Raw genomic sequence first — 23,146 nt, 5'->3', positions numbered from 1 at the left:
TTTGTTCTTAGCCAGAGAGATTCTGCTTCCTATCCACTCAGAAATCGGTAAAACCCGCCGGTTGTATATAAATCCCTCTGGATGTCGGAGGAAAGTCTCAGAAAAACAAGAGTATGTTACAGGATCTGATGTCCCTCCGGAAGGAGATCCTCGCCCTGAGCTCGTCAAGTTTGTTCATTAATGATTGAACACTGGCAGGGTGGAATGCGTGATTAAACTAACTTAATCATGTAACTGTAATTAACTAGGAAGTCGGGGCACCATGGAAAATATTCAGATTACATCATTTTATAATTTTCCTAATATAACTTTCAGTTATTTTAATATCTGATCAATTAGTCCTCCAATTAATGAATTATTCTTTAGTCTCATTCCAAACGTTGTAAATTGTTGGTTATCTGCACGAACCCAGTCTTCACTATGAATCATACATCAATTGTTTTAAATAATTTATTTACTAACTAAATAATCCCAGAAATGCAGAAACAAACAAACAGTAGATAGTTACAAGGAAATGATAACTGAGTTTCCCTAGTGGGATAAACCGGTATCTCAGTCGACCCTTTTTGGTGGACAAAAAGGGTCGACTGAGATAAAAGACACGACAGAGTTGATAATTATAACAATTGAAATGCTAATCCTTTACACATGAACACTCACTCATTCGGGAATAATTGCAATCAATATATTTATTTACACTCAGTGTGTCATCGGGATCTCTGTTGGAGAGTTTGTTTCTGTTGGAGAGTTTGTCCGCTCTCTCTCTCTCTCTCTCTGCCATGGTTAGAATGGATAGTTCAGAGTAACATTCAGCAATGTTGTTATAGAATAGATGATTCGGCGGTTGTCGGCCCTCTCGTAATTGAGAGAAACATGGTCTGAAGATAAATTCCCAAGGTGGGGGTTACATTCGGAAGAGCAGAAAGGGGCTGTCCCATGACGCCAGATCAATGTCTGTGCTCATGGGGCGGGCCTATGATTTAGTTAAACTAAATTAATGAGTTTCCTTTATTAAACAGTAGTAAATCACATTGCATAATTTCACAAATAGTTTAATCTTTACTCATTCATTTTATACAACAATTAGATGCAAGCCTCACAACTGAGACTCTTGTATAAACAGGGTTATGGTAATGTGGCTGTATTGTCTCTCATGAGTTTCACAAAATTGTACCAAACGGACCAGTTCGTAGCTGACTACTTCACCGACCTTTTATACATTCTCCAGAACATGAATATTGTTCAGTTCTCAAGTTCTGTGAGGTGGAAGAAATTCCTTTGTTCTCTCTATGAAAACTCACTCTCTCTCTGTACTGTCTGGCCATGAGGAAGAATCTCCTCCAGGAATTTATGACCTGCCTAACAGCAGCCTGGGTGTAGGAGAGAGAGAGAGAGGGGGATGGTGCTCGCTGAACCCAAAGAGGGCAAAGTCATGACACCCCACTAGGAGTCACACCCCACTAGGAGTCACATCCCACTAGGAGTCACACCACACTAGGAGTCACACGGTCACTTACCTTACCTGCTGCTCCCCCTAGGGACACCCCCCCTCCCCCCTGAATGGTCACCTACCTTACCTGCTGCTCCCCCTAGGGACACCCCCCCCCTGAATGGTCACCTACCTTACCTGCTGCTCCCCCTACATTGAACATATTTACCATGTGGCTTAGTCGGTAGAGCATGGCACTCCCAATGCCAGGGTTGTGGGTTCAATTCCCACGGGGGATCAGTACCAATGAAAACGTATGCAGTCACTACTGTAGTGACTTCTGAAAAGAGAGTCTGTTAAATGACTCACTACTGTGGTGTCTCTGGATCAGAGAGTCTGTTAAATGACTCACTACTGTAGTGTCTCTGGATTAGAGAGTCTGCTAAATGACTCACTACTGTAGTGACTCTGGATTAGAGAGTCTGTTAGATGACTCACTACTGTGGTGTCTCTGGATCAGAGAGTCTGTTAAATGACTCACTCCTGTAAGTCTCTGGATAAGAGAGTCTGTTAAATGACTCACTACTGTAAGTCTCTCTGGATAAGAGAGTCTGTTAAATGACTCACTACTGTAGTGTCTCTGGATAAGAGAGTCTGCTAAATGACTCACTACTGTAAGTCTCTCTGGATAAGAGAGTCTGTTAAATGACTCACTACTGTTAAGTCTCTCTGGATAAGAGTTTGCTAAATGACTCACCACTGTTAAGTGTCTCTGGATAAGAGAGTCTGCTAAATGACTCACATGTAAAGGTAAACATCTGACATGTTGCTTATTGGTTGTGTCTTGTGTCTGTCTTTTTTCAGCTGGACCTGAGAAGACTGAGCAGGCCGAACCCTCGACCTCCCAGACCACACCTAAAGAAGAGGAGAAACCAGGCCCGTCAGAGACTCAGACGGTAGAGAGAGGGGAGAGAGGAGAGAGAGAGGAGAGAGGGGAGAGAGGAGAAACCAGATCTGTCAGACTCAGACGGGAGAGAGAGGAGAGAGGGGAGAGAGGAAAGGGAGAGAAGAAACCAGATCCGTCAGAGACACAGAGAGGGGAGAGGAGACCGAGAGGAGAGAGAGAGTGGAGAGAGGGTGGAGAGGAGAAACCAGGCCCGTCAGAGACTCAGACGGAGGAGAGAGGAGAGAGGGGAGATAGGAGAAACCAGACCCGTCAGAGACACAGACATTAGAAAGAGGAGAGAGAGTGGAGAGAGGAGAGGGAGAGAAGACACCAGATCCGTCAGAGACACAGAGAGGGGAGAGGAGACCGAGAGGAGAGAGAGAGGAGAGAGGAGAGAGAGTGGAGAGAGGGTGGAGAGAGATAGGAGAGTTAATTCATAACACTACTCTACCCCTACGACCCTTCTCTCTCACCCTCTCTCCCTCTTCACTAGGACCAGGGGCCAGCGGGCGCAGGGGGGTCCGACGGCTCAGACAGCGGTGAGGAGGACGAGAGTGAAGAAGAGAGCGAGGATGAGGAAGACGAGGATGATGAAGACGAAGAGGACGAAGAGGAAAATAAAGAGGAAGAAGAGGAAGAGGGTGAAGAGAACGAGGAACCTCTGTCGTTAGAATGGCCAGACACCAGACGTAAACAGGCCACATATCTTTTTCTCCTACCGATAGTGTTTCCTCTGTGGCTCACTGTGCCCGACGTACGCAACCCGGTAAATATCATCTATATTTCTGTCTTTATCATCTCTGTCTTTATCATCTCTGTCTTTATCATCTCTGTCTTTATCATCTCTGTCTTTACATTCACGCCATTTTGTGTACTGTGTTTGTGTCCTGCAAAGTGGCCAAAATGTAGAACACAAAATATCTTTCTAATGTCATGCTGATATGAGCTTCCTGTGAGTTCTTCCTCAGGCTTCCAGAAAATACTTCGCCATGACGTTTATTGGTTCCATCACGTGGATCGCTGTGTTCTCCTATCTAATGGTCTGGTGGGCACATCAGGTATCACTCTGGTTGGGTTTTTAGATCACACGACTTCCATCTTGTTTAGAAACTATTAGTCCAGTGCTTCTTTGACTCAGGCCAGGATTTAATCAGATCAGCGATAACCTGAGGTAACAGACAGACCCGAGGTAACAGACAGACCCGAGGTAACAGACAGACCCGAGGTAACAGACAGACCCGAGGTAACAGACAGACCCGAGGTAACCCGCAGGTAGCCTAGTGGTTAGAGAGTGAACCAGTAACCAGCAGGTAGTCTAGTGGTTAGAGTGTTGGACTAGTAACCAGCAGGTAGTCTAGTGGTTAGAGAGTTGGGCCAGTAACCAGCAGGTAGCCTAGTGGTTAGAGTGTTGGGCCAGTAACCAGCAGGTAGCCTAGTGGTTAGAGTGTTGGGCCAGTAACCAGCAGGTAGCCTAGTGGTTAGAGCGTTGGGTCAGTAACCAGCAGGTAGCCTAGTATTTAGAGGTTGGACTAGTAACCAGCAGGTAACCTAGTGGTTAGAGTGTTGGACTAGTAACCAGCAGGTAGCCTAGTGGTTAGAGTGTTGGACTAGTAACCAGCAGGTAGCCTAGTGGTTAGAGTGTTGGACTAGTAACCAGCAGGTAGCCTAGTGGTTAGAGTGTTGGACTAGTAACCAGCAGGTAGTCTAGTGGTTAGAGCGTTGGGAAGGTAACCAGCAGGTAGCCTAGTGGTTAGAGAGTTGGGCCAGTAACCAGCAGGTAGTCTAGTGGTTAGAGTGTTGGACTAGTAACCAGCAGGTAGTCTAGTGGTTAGAGCGTTGGACTAGTAACCAGCAGGTATCCTAGTGGTTAGAGTGTTGGACTAGTAACCAGCAGGTAGCCTAGTGGTTAGAGAGTTGGGCCAGTAACCAGCAGGTAGTCTAGTGGTTAGAGTGTTGGACTAGTAGCCAGCAGGTAGCCTAGTGGTTAGAGTTTTGGGTCAGTAACCAGCAGGTAGCCTAGTGGTTAGAGGGTGGACCAGTAACCGAAAGGTTGTTAGATCGAATCCCCAAGCTAACAAGGTAAAAAAAAAATGTCGTTAAACCACTGTTCCCCTGAACAAGGCAGTTAAACCACTGTTCCCCTGAACAGGCAGTTAAACCACTGTTCCCCTGAACAGCCAGTTAACCCACTGTTCCCCTGAACAAGGCAGTTAACCCACTGTTCCCCTGAACAAGGCAGTTAACCCACTGTTCCCCTGAACAAGGCAGTTAACCCACTGTTCCCCTGAACAAGGCAGTTAACCCACTGTTCCCCTGAACAAGGCAGTTAAACCCACTGTTCCCCTGAACAAGGCAGTTAAACCCACTGTTCCCCTGAACAAGGCAGTTAAACCACTGTTCCCCTGAACAAGGCAGTTAAACCACTGTTCCCCGGGAGGCCGTCATTGTAAATAGGAATGTATTCTTAACTGACTTGTCTAGTTAAATCACGCATTTTAGTGTTTGAGTTTAACACAGCTGCTAACGATGGGTCTAACGAACGAAAGGTCTAATGAACGATAGGTCTAACGAACGATAGGTCTAACGAACGATAGGTCTAACGATGGGTCTAACGATGGGTCTAATGATAGGTCTAACAATAGGTCTAACGACGGGTCTAACGATAGGTCTAACGATCAGTCTACTGATAGGGTTTAACGATGGGTCTAAGGATAGGTCTAAGGATAGGTCTAACGATAGGGTCTAACGATAGGGTCTAACGACGGGTCTAACGATAGGGTCTAACGATAGGGTTTAACGATGGGTCTAATGATAGGTCTAACGATAGGGTCTAACGATAGGTCTAGCGATCAGTCTACCGATAGGGTTTAACGACGGGTCTAACGATAGGTCTAAAGATGGGTCCAACGATAGGTCTAACGATGGGTCTAACGATAGGTCTAACGATAGGTCTAACGATCAGTCTACCGATAGGGTTTAACGATAGGGCTTAAGATGGGTCTAACGATGGGTCTAACGATGGGGTCTAACGATGGGGTCTAACGATGGGGTCTAACAATAGGGTCTAACGATCAAGTCTAACGATGGGTCTAACGATGGGTTCTAACAATAGGGTCTAACGATAGGGTCTAACGATCGAGTCTAACGATGGGGCTAACGATTGGGTCCAACGATAGGGTCTAACGATAGGGTCTAACGATAGGGTCTAACGATAGGGCTAATGATAGAGTCTAACGATAGGGGATAACGATAGGGGCTAATGATGGGTCTAACGAAGGGTCTAACGATAGGGATAATGAAAGATCTAATGATAGGTCTAATGATAGGGATACCGATAGGGTCTAACATAGGGTCTAACGATAAGGATAACGACAGGGATAATGATACAACAATAGAGATAACGACAGGGTCTAACAATAGGTCTAAGGATAAGGATAATGCTAGGTCTCACGATAAGGACAATGATATGTCTAACGACAGGGATACCGATAGAGATAATGGCATGGATAATGATAGGTCTAACGACAAGGATAATGATAGGGATAATGATAGGGCCAATGATAGGGATACCGATAGGGATAATGCTAGGGATACTGATAGAGATATTGATAGGGATAACGTCGGGAGCCTCGTGGGGTTTTGACAACTCCAACGCAGTAACACTTCTGACCCCACCCACTATAAACAAAAGCAATGATGAGCTACGGTTATCGTGGGTTATCGTGGGTTATCGTGTGTAATTGTGGGTTATCGTGTGTGATCGTGGGTTATCGTGTGTAATCGTGGGTTATCGTGTGTGATCGTGAGTTATCGTGGGTAATTGTGGGTTATCGTGGGTTAACGCTGATCTGGTTGAATCCTGGCCTCCGTCTACACTCGGGATGAATAACGGATGTGCTACGTATTTGTCAAAAATTACATTTTGATATATGTATCGACTGATTACTAGTGCCCTAGGTGGGGACACTGATTGGTTGACTGACTGACTGTTGGCTCCCTAGGTGGGGACACTGATTGGTTGACTGACTGACTGTTGGCTCCCTAGGTGGGGACACTGATTGGTTGACTGACTGACTGTTGGCGCCCTAGGTGGGGACACTGATTGGTTGACTGACTGACTGTTGGCTCCCTAGGTGGGGACACTGATTGGTTGACTGACTGACTGTTGGCGCCCTAGGTGGGGACACTGATTGGTTGACTGACTGACTGTTGGCTCCCTAGGTGGGGACACTGATTGGTTGACTGACTGACTGTTGTCTCCCTAGGTGGGGACACTGATTGGTTGACTGACTGACTGTTGGCTCCCTAGGTGGGGACACTGATTGGTTGACTGACTGACTGTTGGCGCCCTAGGTGGGGACACTGATTGGTTGACTGACTGACTGTTGGCGCCCTAGGTGGGGACACTGATTGGTTGACTGACTGACTGTTGGCGCCCTAGGTGGGGACACTGATTGGTTGACTGACTGACTGTTGTCTCCCTAGGTGGGGACACTGATTGGTTGACTGACTGACTGTTGGCTCCCTAGGTGGGGACACTGATTGGTTGACTGACTGACTGTTGGCTCCCTAGGTGGGGACACTGATTGGTTGACTGACTGACTGTTGGCTCCCTAGGTGGGGACACTGATTGGTTGACTGACTGACTGTTGTCTCCCTAGGTGGGGACACTGATTGGTTGACTGACTGACTGTTGGCTCCCTAGGTGGGTGAGACTGATTGGTTGACTGACTGACTGTTGTCTCCCTAGGTGGGTGAGACTGATTGGTTGACTGACTGACTGTTGTCTCCCTAGGTGGGTGAGACTGATTGGTTGACTGACTGACTGTTGGCTCCCTAGGTGGGTGAGACTGATTGGTTGACTGACTGACTGTTGGCTCCCTAGGTGGGTGAGACTGATTGGTTGACTGACTGACTGTTGGCTCCCTAGGTGGGGACACTGATTGGTTGACTGACTGACTGTTGGCTCCCTAGGTGGGTGAGACTGATTGATTGACTGACTGACTGTTGTCTCCCTAGGTGGGTGAGACCATAGGCATCTCAGAGGAGATCATGGGCCTGACCATCCTGGCAGCGGGCACCTCCATCCCTGACCTCATCACTAGTGTCATCGTGGCCCGGAAAGGACTGGGAGACATGGCTGTGTCCAGCTCAGTGGGATCCAACATCTTTGATATCACTATGGGGTTAGTATAGACCACTATAACTACAGAGATATCACTATGGGGTTAGTATAGACCACTATAACTACAGCGATATCACTATGGGGTTAGTATAGACCACTATAACTACAGAGATATCACTATGGGGTTAGTATAGACCACTATAACTACAGCGATATCACTATGGGGTTAGTATAGACCACTATAACTACAGAGATATCACTATGGGGTTAGTATAGACCACTATAACTACAGAGATATCACTATGGGGTTAGTATAGACCACTGTAACTACAGAGATATCACTATGAACTGTGTACCGTTGTCTGTAGTAAACGATCAAGACAATTTGTGTTACTACTCTCAAAAGTGATTGTCTCTCCCCCTCTCTGCCTCCACCCTTCCTCTCTCTCTGTCTCTCCCTCTCTACATCCCTCTGCCTCCACCCTTCCTCTCTCTGCCTCTACCCTTCCTCTCTCTCTCTCTCCCTCTGCCTCCACCCTTCCTCTCTCTCTGTCTCTCCCTCTCTACATCCCTCTGCCTCCACCCTCTCTCTGCCTCTACCCTTCCTCTCTCTCTCTCTCCCTCTGCCTCCACCCTTCCTCTCTCTCTGTCTCTCCCTCTCTACATCCCTCTGTCTCTATCCTTCCTTTCTCTCTGTCTCTCCCTCTGCCTCCACCCTTCCTCTCTGTCTCTTTCTACATCCCTCTGCCTCTACCCTTCCTCTCTCTCTCTCTCCCTCTGCCTCCACCCTTCCTCTCTCTCTGTCTCTCCCTCTCTACATCCCTCTGCCTCTACCCTTCCTTTCTCTCTGTCTCTCCCTCTACCTCCACCCTTCCTCTCTGTCTCTCTCTACATCCCTCTGCCTCTACCCTTCCTCTCTCTCTGTCTCTCCCTCCACCCTTCCTCTCTCTGTCTCTCCCTCTGCCTCCACCCTTCCTCTCTCTCTGTCTCTCCCTCTCTACATCCCTCTGCCTCCACCCTTCCTTTCTCTCTGTCTCCACCCTTCCTCTCTCTGTCTCTCTCTACATCCCTCTGCCTCCACCCTTCCTCTCTCTGTCTCTCTCTACATCCCTCTGCCTCCACCCTTCCTCTCTCTGTCTCTCCCTCTGCCTCCACCCTTCCTCTCTCTGTCTCTCTCTACATCCCTCTGCCTCCACCCTTCCTCTCTTGTCTGTCCCCCCCCCCCCCCCTCAATTACTCCAGCCTGCCTGTCCCATGGTTAATCTTCTCGGCGATGCAAGGCGGTGTACCGGTGGCGGTGAACTCCAACGGTCTGTTCTGTGCCATCGTGCTCCTCTTCGTCATGCTCCTCTTCGTCATCGTCAGCATCGCAGCGTGTCGGTGGAAGATGAGCCGCGTTCTGGGCCTCACCATGTTCATGCTTTACTTCGTGTTCCTGGTGCTCAGCGTGATGCTGGAAGACCGTATTATTATCTGCCCGGTCTCCATCTGAGGTCAGAGGTCAGACACACCCACTGGGGAGCCAGGCCCACCCACTGGGGAGCCAGGCCCACCCACTGAGGAGCCAGGCCCACTCACTTGGAACCCTGTCCACCCACTGGGCAGCCAGGCCCACCCACTTGGAACCCAGTCCACCCACTTGGAACCCAGTCCACCCACTGGGGAGCCAGGCCCACTCACTTGGAACCCTGTCCACCCACTGGGGAGCCAGGCCCACCCACTGGGCAGCCAGGCCCACCCACTTGGAACCCAGTCCACCCACTTGGAACCCAGTCCACCCACTGGGCAGCCAGGCCCACCCACTTGGAACCCAGTCCACCCACTTGGAACCCAGTCCACCCACTGAGGAGCCAGGCCCACTCACTTGGAACCCTGTCCACCCACTGGGCAGCCAGGCCCACCCACTTGGAACCCAGTCCACCCTCTGGGGAGCCAGGCCCACCCACTTGGAACCCTGTCCACCCACTGGGGAGCCAGGCCCACCCACTTGGAACCCAGTCCACCCACTGGGGAGCCAGGCCCACCCACTTGGAACCCTGTCCACCCACTGGGGAGCCAGGCCCACCCACTTGGAACCCTGTCCACCCACTGGGGAGCCAGGCCCACCCACTTGGAACCCAGCCCACCCACTTGGAACCCAGCCCACCCACTGGGGAGCCAGGCCCACCCACTTGGAACCCAGCCCACCCACTTGGAACCCAGCCCACCCACTGGGGAGCCAGGCCCACCCACTTGGAACCCAGTCCACCCACTGGAGAGCCAGGCCCACCCACTTGGAACCCAGTCCACCCGCTGGGGAGCCAGGCCCACCCACTTGGAACCCTGTCCACCCACTGGGGAGCCAGGCCCACCCACTTGGAACCCTGTCCACCCACTGGGGAGCCAGGCCCACCCACTTGGAACCCAGTCCACCCACTGGGGAGCCAGGCCCACCCACTTGGAACCCAGTCCACCCACTGGGGAGCCAGGCCCACCCACTTGGAACCCTGTCCACCCACTGGGCAGCCAGGCCCACCCACTTGGAACCCTGTCCACCCACTGGGGAGCCAGGCCCACCCACTTGGAACCCTGTCCACCCACTGGGCAGCCAGGCCCACCCACTTGGAACCCTGTCCACCCACTGGGCAGCCAGGCCCACCCACTTGGAACCCAGTCCACCCACTGAGGAGCCAGGCCCACCCACTTGGAACCCTGTCCACCCACTGGGCAGCCAGGCCCACCCACTTGGAACCCTGTCCACCCACTGGGGAGCCAGGCCCACCCACTTGGAACCCAGTCCACCCACTGGGGAGCCAGGCCCACCCACTTGGAACCCAGTCCACCCACTGGGGAGCCAGGCCCACCCACTTGGAACCCAGTACACCCACTGGGGAGCCAGGCCCACCCACTTGGAACCCTGTCCACCCACTGGGCAGCCAGGCCCACCCACTTGGAACCCTGTCCACCCACTGGGGAGCCAGGCCCACCCACTTGGAACCCTGTCCACCCACTGGGCAGCCAGGCCCACCCACTTGGAACCCTGTCCACCCACTGGGCAGACATGCCCACCCACTTTGAACCCAGTCCACCCACTGAGGAGCCAGGTCCACCCACTTGGAACCCAGTCCACCCACTGGGCAGCCAGGCCCACCCACTTGGAACCCTGTCCACCCACTGGGCAGCCAGGCCCACCCACTTGGAACCCTGTCCACCCACTGAGGAGCCAGGCCCACCCACTTGGAACCCAGTCCACCCAACCATTATGTTAGCTTCAGGAACATCTTCTTTAAAAAAAAAACTAAAGATGAAACTGAATATGTTGTACTGTACAGAGCATTATGGGTATTGTAGTACATCATACTACAATGAGGAGGGAGGGGGGAAAAAAAGAGGCGTGTCAGGAAGTCATTTAAATAATAACCGCCAAACTGTATCGTTGTCGGTCACTAACATTCACGGTACAGAGGGGTTAGAGGTCTCCTAGTGTTGCTGTTCACAGAGGGGATGGTGTTGTCTGTGTTGAGCCAGGTGTTGTTGAATCAGTGGACGCCTTCATGGTTGGACTATGGCTGGTCTCCTTCACCAGAACTGATGTGCAGCAGTAGAGGTTGTCTGTCCACAACATCCTGAAGAGAGACTCAGTAATCGGAGACGTTGTCCAGCCACACCACACACACACACACATCCATTTTAGTGTTCATCCCGTGTATAAACGTCAATACAGTCATTTCTTTTAAGAGTTAAAAAAACAAAAACCCCGGTTTATCAGGTGCAGAGAGGTACAGCAGCTTTGGAGTTCTTCATGTGAATGATTCAGTGATTCAGTGTCTAGAATAGTAATAGAAATGTAGTTCAGTTACACGACCCCCATATGTAACCATTATGTCATTAACTGTCAGCATTGTAGTGTGTCATGTGTTACGTATGTATGCAATACACTTGTGTGGGTCAGAAGGATGCAAAGAGAATGTATTGATGTATAGTAAACTATCCATATGTTGTGCTTACAATCCATGCTGCAATTAAATCCTTTTTTTAAAATCATATTCAAAAGTGTTGATTGGTTAATTATGTTGTGTGAAAACAAATGTTCTGAGGTCATTTGAAATTGAAATTCAAGCCAGGAATTTATAATTTATAGGAGGGGGGGTGTAGAGAGAGGAGGGGGGGATAGAGAGAGGAGGGGGGGGGTGTAAAGAGAGGAGGGGGGGATAGAGAGAGGAGGGGGGGGATAGAGAGAGGAGGGGGGGGGGTGTAGAGAGAGGAGGGGGGGATAGAGAGAGGAGGGGGGGTGTAGAGGGGGGGGTGTAGAGAGAGGAGGGGGGGGTGTAGAGGGGGGGGTGTAGAGAGAGGAGGGGGGGTGTAGAGAGAGGAGGGGGGGTGTAGAGAGAGGAGGGGGGGTGTAGAGAGAGGAGGGGGGGTGTAGAGAGAGGAGGGGGGGTGTAGAGAGAGGAGGGGGGTTGTAGAGAGAGGAGGGGATGTAGAGAGAGGAGGGGGGATAGAGAGAGGAGGGGGGGTGTAGAGAGAGGAGGGGGGGTGTAGAGAGAGGAGGGGGGTGTAGAGAGAGGAGGGGGGTGTAGAGAGAGGAGGGGGGGTGTAGAGAGAGGAGGGGGGATAGAGAGAGGAGGGGATGTAGAGAGAGGAGGGGGGTGTAGAGAGAGGAGGGGGGGTGTAGAGAGAGGAGGGGGGATAGAGAGAGGAGGGGGGGTGTAGAGAGAGGAGGGGGGTGTAGAGAGAGGAGGGGGGTGTAGAGAGAGGAGGGGGGGTGTAGAGAGAGGAGGGGGGATAGAGAGAGGAGGGGGGGATAGAGAGAGGAGGGGGGGTGTAGAGAGAGGAGGGGGGGATAGAGAGAGGAGGGGGGGTGTAGAGGGGGGGTGTAGAGAGAGGAGGGAAGGATAGAGAGAGGAGGGGGGGTGTAGAGAGAGGCGTTCACAAAGATGGCATTCGCTGTCAAGGCTGTAGACGTCGTTTTAAGCATAAATCCCAGACGTGATTAAATCCCCGTGTAGAAACACACACGATTGGCCACGGTATAAATGATTTAATCCCCGTCTAGAAACACACACGATTGGCCACGGTATAAGTGATTTAATCCCCGTGTAGAAACACACACGATTGGCCACGGTATAAGTGATTAAATCCCTGTGTAGAAACACACACGATTGGCCACGGTATACGTGATTAAATCCCAGTGTAGAAACACACACGATTGGCCACGGTATAAGTGATTTAATCCCCGTGTAGAAACACACACGATTGGCCACGGTATAAGTGATTTTATTTCCAGTCTGAGACAACTCTAAAGATCCAGTCCAACAGTACATGATTAATCTCATCATCAGATCCACAGACACATCGTACAGAGCTGTAAAACAACACAAGGAACATTTTTACAAAATGTCTTCTCTATACAAAGAGCAGATCACATATTATACATTGACCCTAAATACAATGAAACATTTTTGTTTGTACATTTCCTTCTAGAATGACTAATAACCTTCTAGAGCTCTATTCAGTCTGTACAGCTGAAGAGTGACAGATTCTGTGATGGGAATGTAAAGGTCATTTCCTTCTAGAATGACTAATAACCTTCTAGAGCTCTACTCAGTCTGTACAGCTGAAGAGTGACAGATTCTGTGATGGGAATGTAAAGGTCATTTCCTTCTAGAATGACTAATAACCTTCTAGAGCTCTACTCAGTCTGTACAGCTGAAGAGTGACAGATTCTGTGATGGGAATGTAAAGGTCATTTCCCATGGAGCACCGTTTACCGTCAATGCAGTCTCTGCTCAATCAGGAACACTTCCGCCTTGCGGATTGAATTAGAGCCCTTCATCTGCAGAGATTGACAACTAAACCATTTAAAAGCTGTTCACACTGCTGATATCATGAGTGATATATTTTTTGTTGGACAGTCCAGGTTTCTCTTAAGCACTTAGTTGTGGTTGGTAACAATCTTTAGCTTTCAAAATAGCAACGTCCGTTTCATGTTTGCATAGTAGCGCTATTCTGCGATCAATGATTTGACAGCTGAGAACACCGAAGTGGCCAGCTCTCATTGGACCCTTCTTGACAAAAAGGTCCTCTTCTAGCCAATGACATCAGTCTGTTGTTACATTGTAATTGGAGGTCACCGGTGTGCCTCACGTTAGGTAAGACGACTGGGGACGTTTCCGTCTACATTGCAGTCGGCCAGGAGAGGCGTTTAACGTATCTGTTAAAAGGGGGGGGGACATTATCACGTCATAAAGGGACTTCAATGATTTCATGCTGAGTTGGAAGTATTTTCCCCGGTGAGAGAGATGTTGACTTTAAACCTGGGAGGATTTTCAAGTGTTTACCTGGTCAAGTGGACTCAACGGTCGTTGTCCACTCAAGACAACTGAAAGCATTATAATCTATGTTCAGGTGCACACCTCTCCCCCCCCCACACACACATAAAATCATCAGACATAATGTAAAATGAACTGAAGACAATACATCACCAAAGGCTGAACTGGTTTCATCAGTATAACAGGCCAGGGGATAAACAGCTGTGTCATCATAGCCACTGTACCGAGGTCCTGATACTTGGTATCATCAGTATAACTAGCCACTGTACCGAGGTCCTGATACTTGGTATCATCAGTATAACTAGCCACTGTACCGAGGTCCTGATACTTGGTATCATCAGTATAACAGGCCGGGGATAAACAGCTATGACATCATAGCCACTGTACCGAGGTCCTGATACTTGGTATCATCAGTATAACAGGCCAGGGGTAAACAGCTATGACATCATAGCCACTGTACCGAGGTCCTGATACTTGGTATCATCAGTATAACAGGCCAGGGATAAACAGCTATGACATCATAGCCACTGTACCGAGGTCCTGATACTTGGTATCATCAGTATAACAGACCAGGGATAAACAGCTATGACATCATAGCCACCGTACCGAGGTCCTGATACTTGGTATCATCAGTATAACAGACCAGGGATAAACAGCTATGACATCATAGCCACCGTACCGAGGTCCTGATACTTCAACCACTTCTTTTCACCCCCCCCCCCCTCTCCCCCCAAAAGGGTTTGACTGCATGTGATGTGCCAACTGAACATTAATTTGTGCTGCTGAACAACGAACCCAAACGTAGGGTGTTACTCCTATAGTACCTTGTATGGAAGAAACACAGAACACGTGTATTGTATACAGTATATAGATGAACATAGGATCATATCTAAAACGTTTGAGGATGAATCGAGTTATTGGACGTTGCGTTGTGTCGGGCCTGACGTCCTTAAACGTGGGTTAGAAACCAGAACAGAACTGGCTTCCGGTTTGGGAAATACATCTTGTGACTGGAGGGGCTCAATTCCATTTCAAATCGGTCAATTTCGAAAGTAAACCAAATTCCAAATTAAAAAGCATTGAAGAGAATTGACTGGAATTGAAATGGAATGGAATGAACCCCAACTCACCTACACATCAATGGTATGAATCATTCTTACTGACCGGCCAAATCTAGACTTATATCTCCTAACAAAACTAGACTGACCTAAAATATAAATGCAACATGCAACACTTTCAAAGATTTTACTGAGTTACAGTGTATTGAAGGGAATCAGAGTCAATTAAAATAAAGTCATAGTGGGGCATGGGAGGGCATAGGCCCACCCACTTGGAACCCAGTCCATCTACTGGGGAGCCAGGCCCACCCACTTGGAACCCAGTCCATCCACTGGGGAGCCAGGCCCACCCACTGGGGAGCCAGGCCCACCCACTTGGAACCCAGTCCATCCACTGGGGAGCCAGGCCCACCCACTTGGAACCCAGTCCATCCACTGGGGAGCCAGGCCCACCCACTTGGAACCCAGTCCACCCACTGGGGAGCCAGGCCCACCCACTAGGGAGCCAGGCCCACCCACTTGGAACCCTGTCTGTGGCATTCTGTTGTGTGACAAAACTGCACATTTGAGAGTGTCCGTTAATTCTCCCCGGCACAAGGTGCACTTGTGTAATGATCATGCTGTTTAATCAGCTTCTTGATTTGGATTATCTTGGCAAAGGATAAACAAATTTGGATGTAAACAAATTTCTGCGCAACATTTTATTTGAGAGAAATAAGCTTTTTTTGTGCCGTGTGGAACATTTCTGGGATCTTTTATTTCAGCTCATGAAAACATGGGACCAACACTTTACATGTTGCGTTTATATTTTAGTTCAGTAATACACACTGTACCATTGTACTGTTTTGGATGATTATTTTTTTGGTTCTAAAACACATCAATTAAAATAAAATAAAAGTTTTTTTGAAGGGGAACAGACAGTTACCTCAAAACTATTGAACAAACCCATACGTTCCTTGTAAATTCCCTGTCATAACCCACTATTCACAGTTTATAACACCTGAAGAGAAGCCCACACGTATAGGTGAATATGAAAGGACTTGAAACACGGAACCTACTGTCGTGTAGAAATATTCCCTCCATATATCAAAAGGGTAACTACATGTTCGTAACAGTACACAGAGGTCCTCAAATGTACTCCAGTACTCCAACTTTATCTTGAAGGTACTTTAAAAGGTACTCCAACTTTAACTTGAAGGTACTTTAAAATGTACTTCACTTTAACTCGAAGGTACTTTAAAAGGTACTCCAACTTTATCTTGAAGGTACTTTAAAAGGTACTTCAACTTTAACTCGAAGGTACTTTAAAAGGTACTCCACTTTAACTCGAAGGTACTTTAAAAGGTACTTCAACTTTAACTGGAAGGTACTTTAAAAGGTACTCCACTTTAACTCGAAGGTACTTTAAAAGGTACTTCAACTTTATCTTGAAGGTACTTTAAAAGGTACTTCAACTTTATCTTGAAGGTACTTTAAAAGGTACTTCAACTTTATCTTGAAGGTACTTTAAAAGGTACTTCAACTTTAACTTGAAGGTACTTTAAAAGGTACTTCAACTTTAACTGGAAGGTACTTTAAAAGGTACTCCACTTTAACTCGAAGGTACTTTAAAAGGTACTTCAACTTTAACTCGAAGGTACTTTAAAAGGTACTTCAACTTTAACTTGAAGGTACTTTAAAAGGTACTTTAATGATAGTAATACTGATATCTGAGGAGCCGATTCATGCAGCATGTTGTGCCAAAGATGTCAAAGTCTGTTTTACAGTTGCACATTACTTTAAAAAACAGAAACAGTGATCAATCAGTTTTGTAAACGTCAAAGTATTCGACTCAGTATGGGTATTTCTGTAACAGATATTTATATTTTGTCGATCAAACGAATCAATCCATACTCAGGCTTTACGTCTTGACAACAACAACATCGGTTGTAAAAGTGCGGCGGAAATGAAGTATTTAAACGCAATATTTTGGCAGTTTTAAAGCGACTTTAGTTGTTTTGAGTGAATCTTTGAATGCCCTCACTGATACAATACTTCAAAGCAGCTTAGTTCAGTTTACGATGGACATCAGTGTGATACAGTAGCAGATACAGTTACACTACTCACTGTAAATACTACTAGAACATTCTAACATCCATCAACCGCAGGAGGAGAGGGATGGATGTTTCACCCTGACACGAAGCCAGTACATCCATCAACCACAGGAGGAGAGGAATAGATGGTTCACCCTGACACGAAGCCAGTACATCCATCAACCACAGGAGGAGAGGAATAGATGTTTCACCCTGCCACGAAGCCAGTACATCCATCAACCGCAGGAGGAGAGGGATGGATGTTTCACCCTGACACGAAGCCAGTACATCCATCAACCACAGGAGGAGAGGAATAGATGTTTCACCCTGACACGAAGCCAGTACATCCATCAACCACAGGAGGAGAGGAATAGATGTGTCACCTTCACCCTGACACGAAGCCAGTACATCCATCAACCACAGGAGGAGAGGAATAGATGGTTCACCCTGACACGAAGCCAGTACATCCATCAACCACAGGAGGAGAGGGATGGATGTTCCACCCTGACACGAAGCCAGTACATCCATCAACCACAGGAGGAGAGGAATAGATGTTTCACCCTGACACGAAGCCAGTACATCCATCAACCACAGGAGGAGAGGAATAGATGTTTCACCCTGCCACGAAGCCAGTACATCCATCAACCGCAGGAGGAGAGGGATGGATGTTTCACCCTGACACGAAGCCAGTACATCCATCAACCACAGGAGGAGAGGAATAGATGTTTCACCCTGACACGAAGCCAGTACATCCATCAACCACAGGAGGAGAGGGATGGATGTTTCACCCTGACACGAAGCCAGTACATCCATCAACCGCAGGAGGAGAGGGATGGATGTTTCACCCTGACACGAAGCCAGTACATCCATCAACCACAGGAGGAGAGGAATAGATGGTTCACCCTGACACGAAGCCAGTACATCCATCAACCACAGGAGGAGAGGAATAGATGTTCCACCCTGACACGAAGCCAGTACATCCATCAACCACAGGAGGAGAGGAATAGATGTTTCACCCTGACACGAAGCCAGTACATCCATCAACCATAGGAGGAGAGGGATGGATGTTTCACCCTGACACGAAGCCAGTACATCCATCAACCGCAGGAGGAGAGGGATGGATGTTTCACCCTGACACGAAGCCAGTACATCCATCAACCACAGGAGGAGAGGAATAGATGGTTCACCCTGACACGAAGCCAGTACATCCATCAACCACAGGAGGAGAGGAATAGATGTTCCACCCTGACACGAAGCCAGTACATCCATCAACCACAGGAGGAGAGGAATAGATGTTTCACCCTGACACGAAGCCAGTACATCCATCAACCACAGGAGGAGAGGAATAGATGTTTCACCCTGACACGAAGCCAGTACATCCATCAACCACAGGAGGAGAGGAATAGATGTTCCACCCTGACACGAAGCCAGTACATCAATCAACCACAGGAGGAGCGGAATAGATGTTTCACCTTCACCCTGACACGAAGCCAGTACATCCATCAACCACAGGAGGAGAGGAATAGATGTTTCACCCTGACACGAAGCCAGTACATCCATCAACCACAGGAGGAGAGGAATAGATGTTTTACCCTGACACGAAGCCAGTACATCCATCAACCACAGGAGGAGAGGGATGGATGTTTCACCCTGACACGAAGCCAGTACATCCATCAACCACAGGAGGAGAGGAATAGATGTTTCACCCTGACACGAAGCCAGTACATCCATCAACCACAGGAGGAGAGGAAGAGATGTTTCACCCTGACACGAAGCCAGTACATCCATCAACCACAGGAGGAGAGGAATAGATGTTTCACCCTGACACGAAGCCAGTACATCCATCAACCACAGGAGGAGAGGAATAGATGTTTCACCCTGACACGAAGCCAGTACATCCATCAACCACAGGAGGAGAGGAATAGATGTTCCACCCTGACACGAAGCCAGTACATCCATCAACCACAGGAGGAGAGGAATAGATGTTTCACCCTGACACGAAGCCAGTACATCCATCAACCACAGGAGGAGAGGGATGGATGTTTCACCCTGACGCGAAGCCAGTACATCCATCAACCACAGGAGGAGAGGAATAGATGTTTCACCCTGACACGAAGCCAGAACATCCATCAACCACAGGAGGAGAGGGATGGATGTTTCACCCTGACACGAAGCCAGTACATCCATCAACCGCAGGAGGAGAGGGATGGAAGTTTCACCCTGACACGAAGCCAGTACATCCATCAACCACAGGAGGAGAGGAATAGATGGTTCACCCTGACACGAAGCCAGTACATCCATCAACCACAGGAGGAGAGGAATAGATGTTCCACCCTGACACGAAGCCAGTACATCCATCAACCACAGGAGGAGAGGAATAGATGTTTCACCCTGACACGAAGCCAGTACATCCATCAACCACAGGAGGAGAGGAATAGATGTTTCACCCTGACACGAAGCCAGTACATCCATCAACCACAGGAGGAGAGGAATAGATGTTTCACCCTGACACGAAGCCAGTACATCCATCAACCACAGGAGGAGGGGAATAGATGTTTCACCCTGACACGAAGCCAGTACATCCATCAACCACAGGAGGAGAGGAATAGATGGTTCACCCTGACACGAAGCCAGTACATCCATCAACCACAGGAGGAGAGGAATAGATGTTTCACCCTGACACGAAGCCAGTACATCCATCAACCACAGGAGGAGAGGAATAGATGTTTCACCCTGACACGAAGCCAGTACATCCATCAACCACAGGAGGAGAGGAATAGATGTTTCACCCTGACACGAAGCCAGTACATCCATCAACCACAGGAGGAGAGGAATAGATGTTTCACCCTGACACGAAGCCAGTACATCCATCAACCACAGGAGGAGAGGAATAGATGGTTCACCCTGACACGAAGCCAGTACATCCATCAACCACAGGAGGAGAGGAATAGATGTTTCACCCTGACACGAAGCCAGTACATCCATCAACCACAGGAGGAGAGGAATAGATGTTTCACCCTGACACGAAGCCAGTACATCCATCAACCACAGGAGGAGAGGAATAGATGTTTCACCCTGACACGAAGCCAGTACATCCATCAACCACAGGAGGAGAGGAATAGATGTTTCACCCTGACACGAAGCCAGTACATCCATCAACCACAGGAGGAGAGGAATAGATGTTTCACCCTGACACGAAGCCAGTACATCCATCAACCACAGGAGGAGAGGAATAGATGTTTCACCCTGACACGAAGCCAGTACATCCATCAACCACAGGAGGAGAGGGATGGAAGTTTCACCCTGCCACGAAGCCAGTACATCCATCAACCACAGGAGGAGAGGAATAGATGTTTCACCCTGCCACGAAGCCAGTACATCCATCAACCACAGGAGGAGAGGAATAGATGTTTCACCCTGACACGAAGCCAGTACATCCATCAACCACAGGAGGAGAGGAATAGATGTTTCACCCTGACACGAAGCCAGTACATCCATCAACCACAGGAGGAGAGGAATAGATGTTTCACCCTGACACGAAGCCAGTACATCCATCAACCACAGGAGGAGAGGAATAGATGTTTCACCCTGACACGAAGCCAGTACATCCATCAACCACAGGAGGAGAGGAATAGATGTTTCACCCTGACACGAAGCCAGTACATCCATCAACCACAGGAGGAGAGGAATAGATGTTTCACCCTGACACGAAGCCAGTACATCCATCAACCACAGGAGGAGAGGGATGGAAGTTTCACCCTGCCACGAAGCCAGTACATCCATCAACCACAGGAGGAGAGGAATAGATGTTTCACCCTGCCACGAAGCCAGTACATCCATCAACCACAGGAGGAGAGGAATAGATGGTTCACCCTGACACGAAGCCAGTACATCCATCAACCACAGGAGGAGAGGAATAGATGTTTCACCCTGACACGAAGCCAGTACATCCATCAACCACAGGAGGAGAGGAATAGATGTTCCACCCTGACACGAAGCCAGTACATCCATCAACCACAGGAGGAGAGGAATAGATGTTTCACCCTGACACGAAGCCAGTACATCCATCAACCACAGGAGGAGAGGAATAGATGTTTCACCCTGACACGAAGCCAGTACATCCATCAACCACAGGAGGAGAGGAATAGATGTTTCACCCTGACACGAAGCCAGTACATCCATCAACCACAGGAGGAGAGGAATAGATGTTTCACCCTGACACGAAGCCAGTACATCCATCAACCACAGGAGGAGAGGAATAGATGTTTCACCCTGACACGAAGCCAGTACATCCATCAACCACAGGAGGAGAGGAATAGATGTTTCACCCTGACACGAAGCCAGTACATCCATCAACCACAGGAGGAGAGGAATAGATGTTTCACCCTGACACGAAGCCAGTACATCCATCAACCACAGGAGGAGAGGGATGGATGTTTCACCCTGACACGAAGCCAGTACATCCATCAACCGCAGGAGGAGAGGGATGGAAGTTTCACCCTGACACGAAGCCAGTACATCCATCAACCACAGGAGGAGAGGAATAGATGTTTCACCCTGACACGAAGCCAGTACATCCATCAACCACAGGAGGAGAGGAATAGATGTTCCACCCTGACACGAAGCCAGTACATCCATCAACCACAGGAGGAGAGGAATAGATGTTCCACCCTGACACGAAGCCAGTACATCCATCAACCACAGGAGGAGAGGAATAGATGTTTCACCCTGACACGAAGCCAGTACATCCATCAACCACAGGAGGAGAGGAATAGATGTTTCACCCTGACACGAAGCCAGTACATCCATCAACCACAGGAGGAGAGGAATAGATGTTTCACCCTGACACGAAGCCAGTACATCCATCAACCACAGGAGGAGAGGAATAGATGGTTCACCCTGACACGAAGCCAGTACATCCATCAACCACAGGAGGAGAGGAATAGATGTTTCACCCTGACACGAAGCCAGTACATCCATCAACCACAGGAGGAGAGGAATAGATGGTTCACCCTGACACGAAGCCAGTACATCCATCAACCACAGGAGGAGAGGAATAGATGTTTCACCCTGACACGAAGCCAGTACATCCATCAACCACAGGAGGAGAGGAATAGATGTTTCACCCTGACACGAAGCCAGTACATCCATCAACCACAGGAGGAGAGGAATAGATGTTTCACCCTGACACGAAGCCAGTACATCCATCAACCACAGGAGGAGAGGAATAGATGTTTCACCCTGACACGAAGCCAGTACATCCATCAACCACAGGAGGAGAGGAATAGATGTTTCACCCTGACACGAAGCCAGTACATCCATCAACCACAGGAGGAGAGGAATAGATGTTCCACCCTGACACGAAGCCAGTACATCCATCAACCACAGGAGGAGAGGAATAGATGTTTCACCCTGACACGAAGCCAGTACATCCATCAACCACAGGAGGAGAGGAATAGATGGTTCACCCTGACACGAAGCCAGTACATCCATCAACCACAGGAGGAGAGGAATAGATGTTTCACCCTGACACGAAGCCAGTACATCCATCAACCACAGGAGGAGAGGAATAGATGTTTCACCCTGACACGAAGCCAGTACATCCATCAACCACAGGAGGAGAGGAATAGATGTTTCACCCTGACACGAAGCCAGTACATCCATCAACCACAGGAGGAGAGGAATAGATGGTTCACCCTGACACGAAGCCAGTACATCCATCAACCACAGGAGGAGAGGAATAGATGTTTCACCCTGACACGAAGCCAGTACATCCATCAACCACAGGAGGAGAGGAATAGATGGTTCACCCTGACACGAAGCCAGTACATCCATCAACCACAGGAGGAGAGGAATAGATGTTTCACCCTGACACGAAGCCAGTACATCCATCAACCACAGGAGGAGAGGAATAGATGTTTCACCCTGACACGAAGCCAGTACATCCATCAACCACAGGAGGAGAGGAATAGATGTTTCACCCTGACACGAAGCCAGTACATCCATCAACCACAGGAGGAGAGGAATAGATGGTTCACCCTGACACGAAGCCAGTACATCCATCAACCACAGGAGGAGAGGAATAGATGTTCCACCCTGACACGAAGCCAGTACATCCATCAACCACAGGAGGAGAGGAATAGATGTTTCACCCTGACACGAAGCCAGTACATCCATCAACCACAGGAGGAGAGGAATAGATGGT

At 48.8% G+C, this 23,146-nt stretch overlaps 1 protein-coding gene across 4 annotated transcripts in view; it reads left to right on the top strand.

The window, feature by feature from the left end:
• The window catches only part of LOC109881482 (sodium/potassium/calcium exchanger 1-like), a 36,649-nt gene extending 25,124 nt beyond the window's left edge, over nt 1-11,525 (top strand). For 3 of the 4 annotated variants that reach the window (XM_031816420.1, XM_031816419.1, XM_031816418.1), the window contains 5 exons: nt 2,294-2,385; nt 2,869-3,141; nt 3,344-3,433; nt 7,395-7,561; nt 8,743-9,200. In XM_031816420.1, the coding sequence (XP_031672280.1) occupies nt 2,294-2,385; nt 2,869-3,141; nt 3,344-3,433; nt 7,395-7,561; nt 8,743-8,992 (872 nt within the window). In that variant the 3' untranslated portion in view covers nt 8,993-9,200. Of the gene's footprint in view, nt 1-2,293; nt 2,386-2,868; nt 3,142-3,343; nt 3,434-7,394; nt 7,562-8,742 lie in introns of all 4 variants that reach the window. The other variant, XM_031816417.1, reaches the window with a different exon arrangement.
• Nucleotides 11,526-23,146: the final 11,621 nt, after the last annotated feature.

This window comes from Oncorhynchus kisutch, unplaced genomic scaffold (assembly GCF_002021735.2).
Source record: "Oncorhynchus kisutch isolate 150728-3 unplaced genomic scaffold, Okis_V2 scaffold792, whole genome shotgun sequence".
NCBI classification, from domain to species: domain Eukaryota; kingdom Metazoa; phylum Chordata; class Actinopteri; order Salmoniformes; family Salmonidae; genus Oncorhynchus; species Oncorhynchus kisutch.
This window is presented reverse-complemented; position numbering and strand designations above follow the sequence as displayed.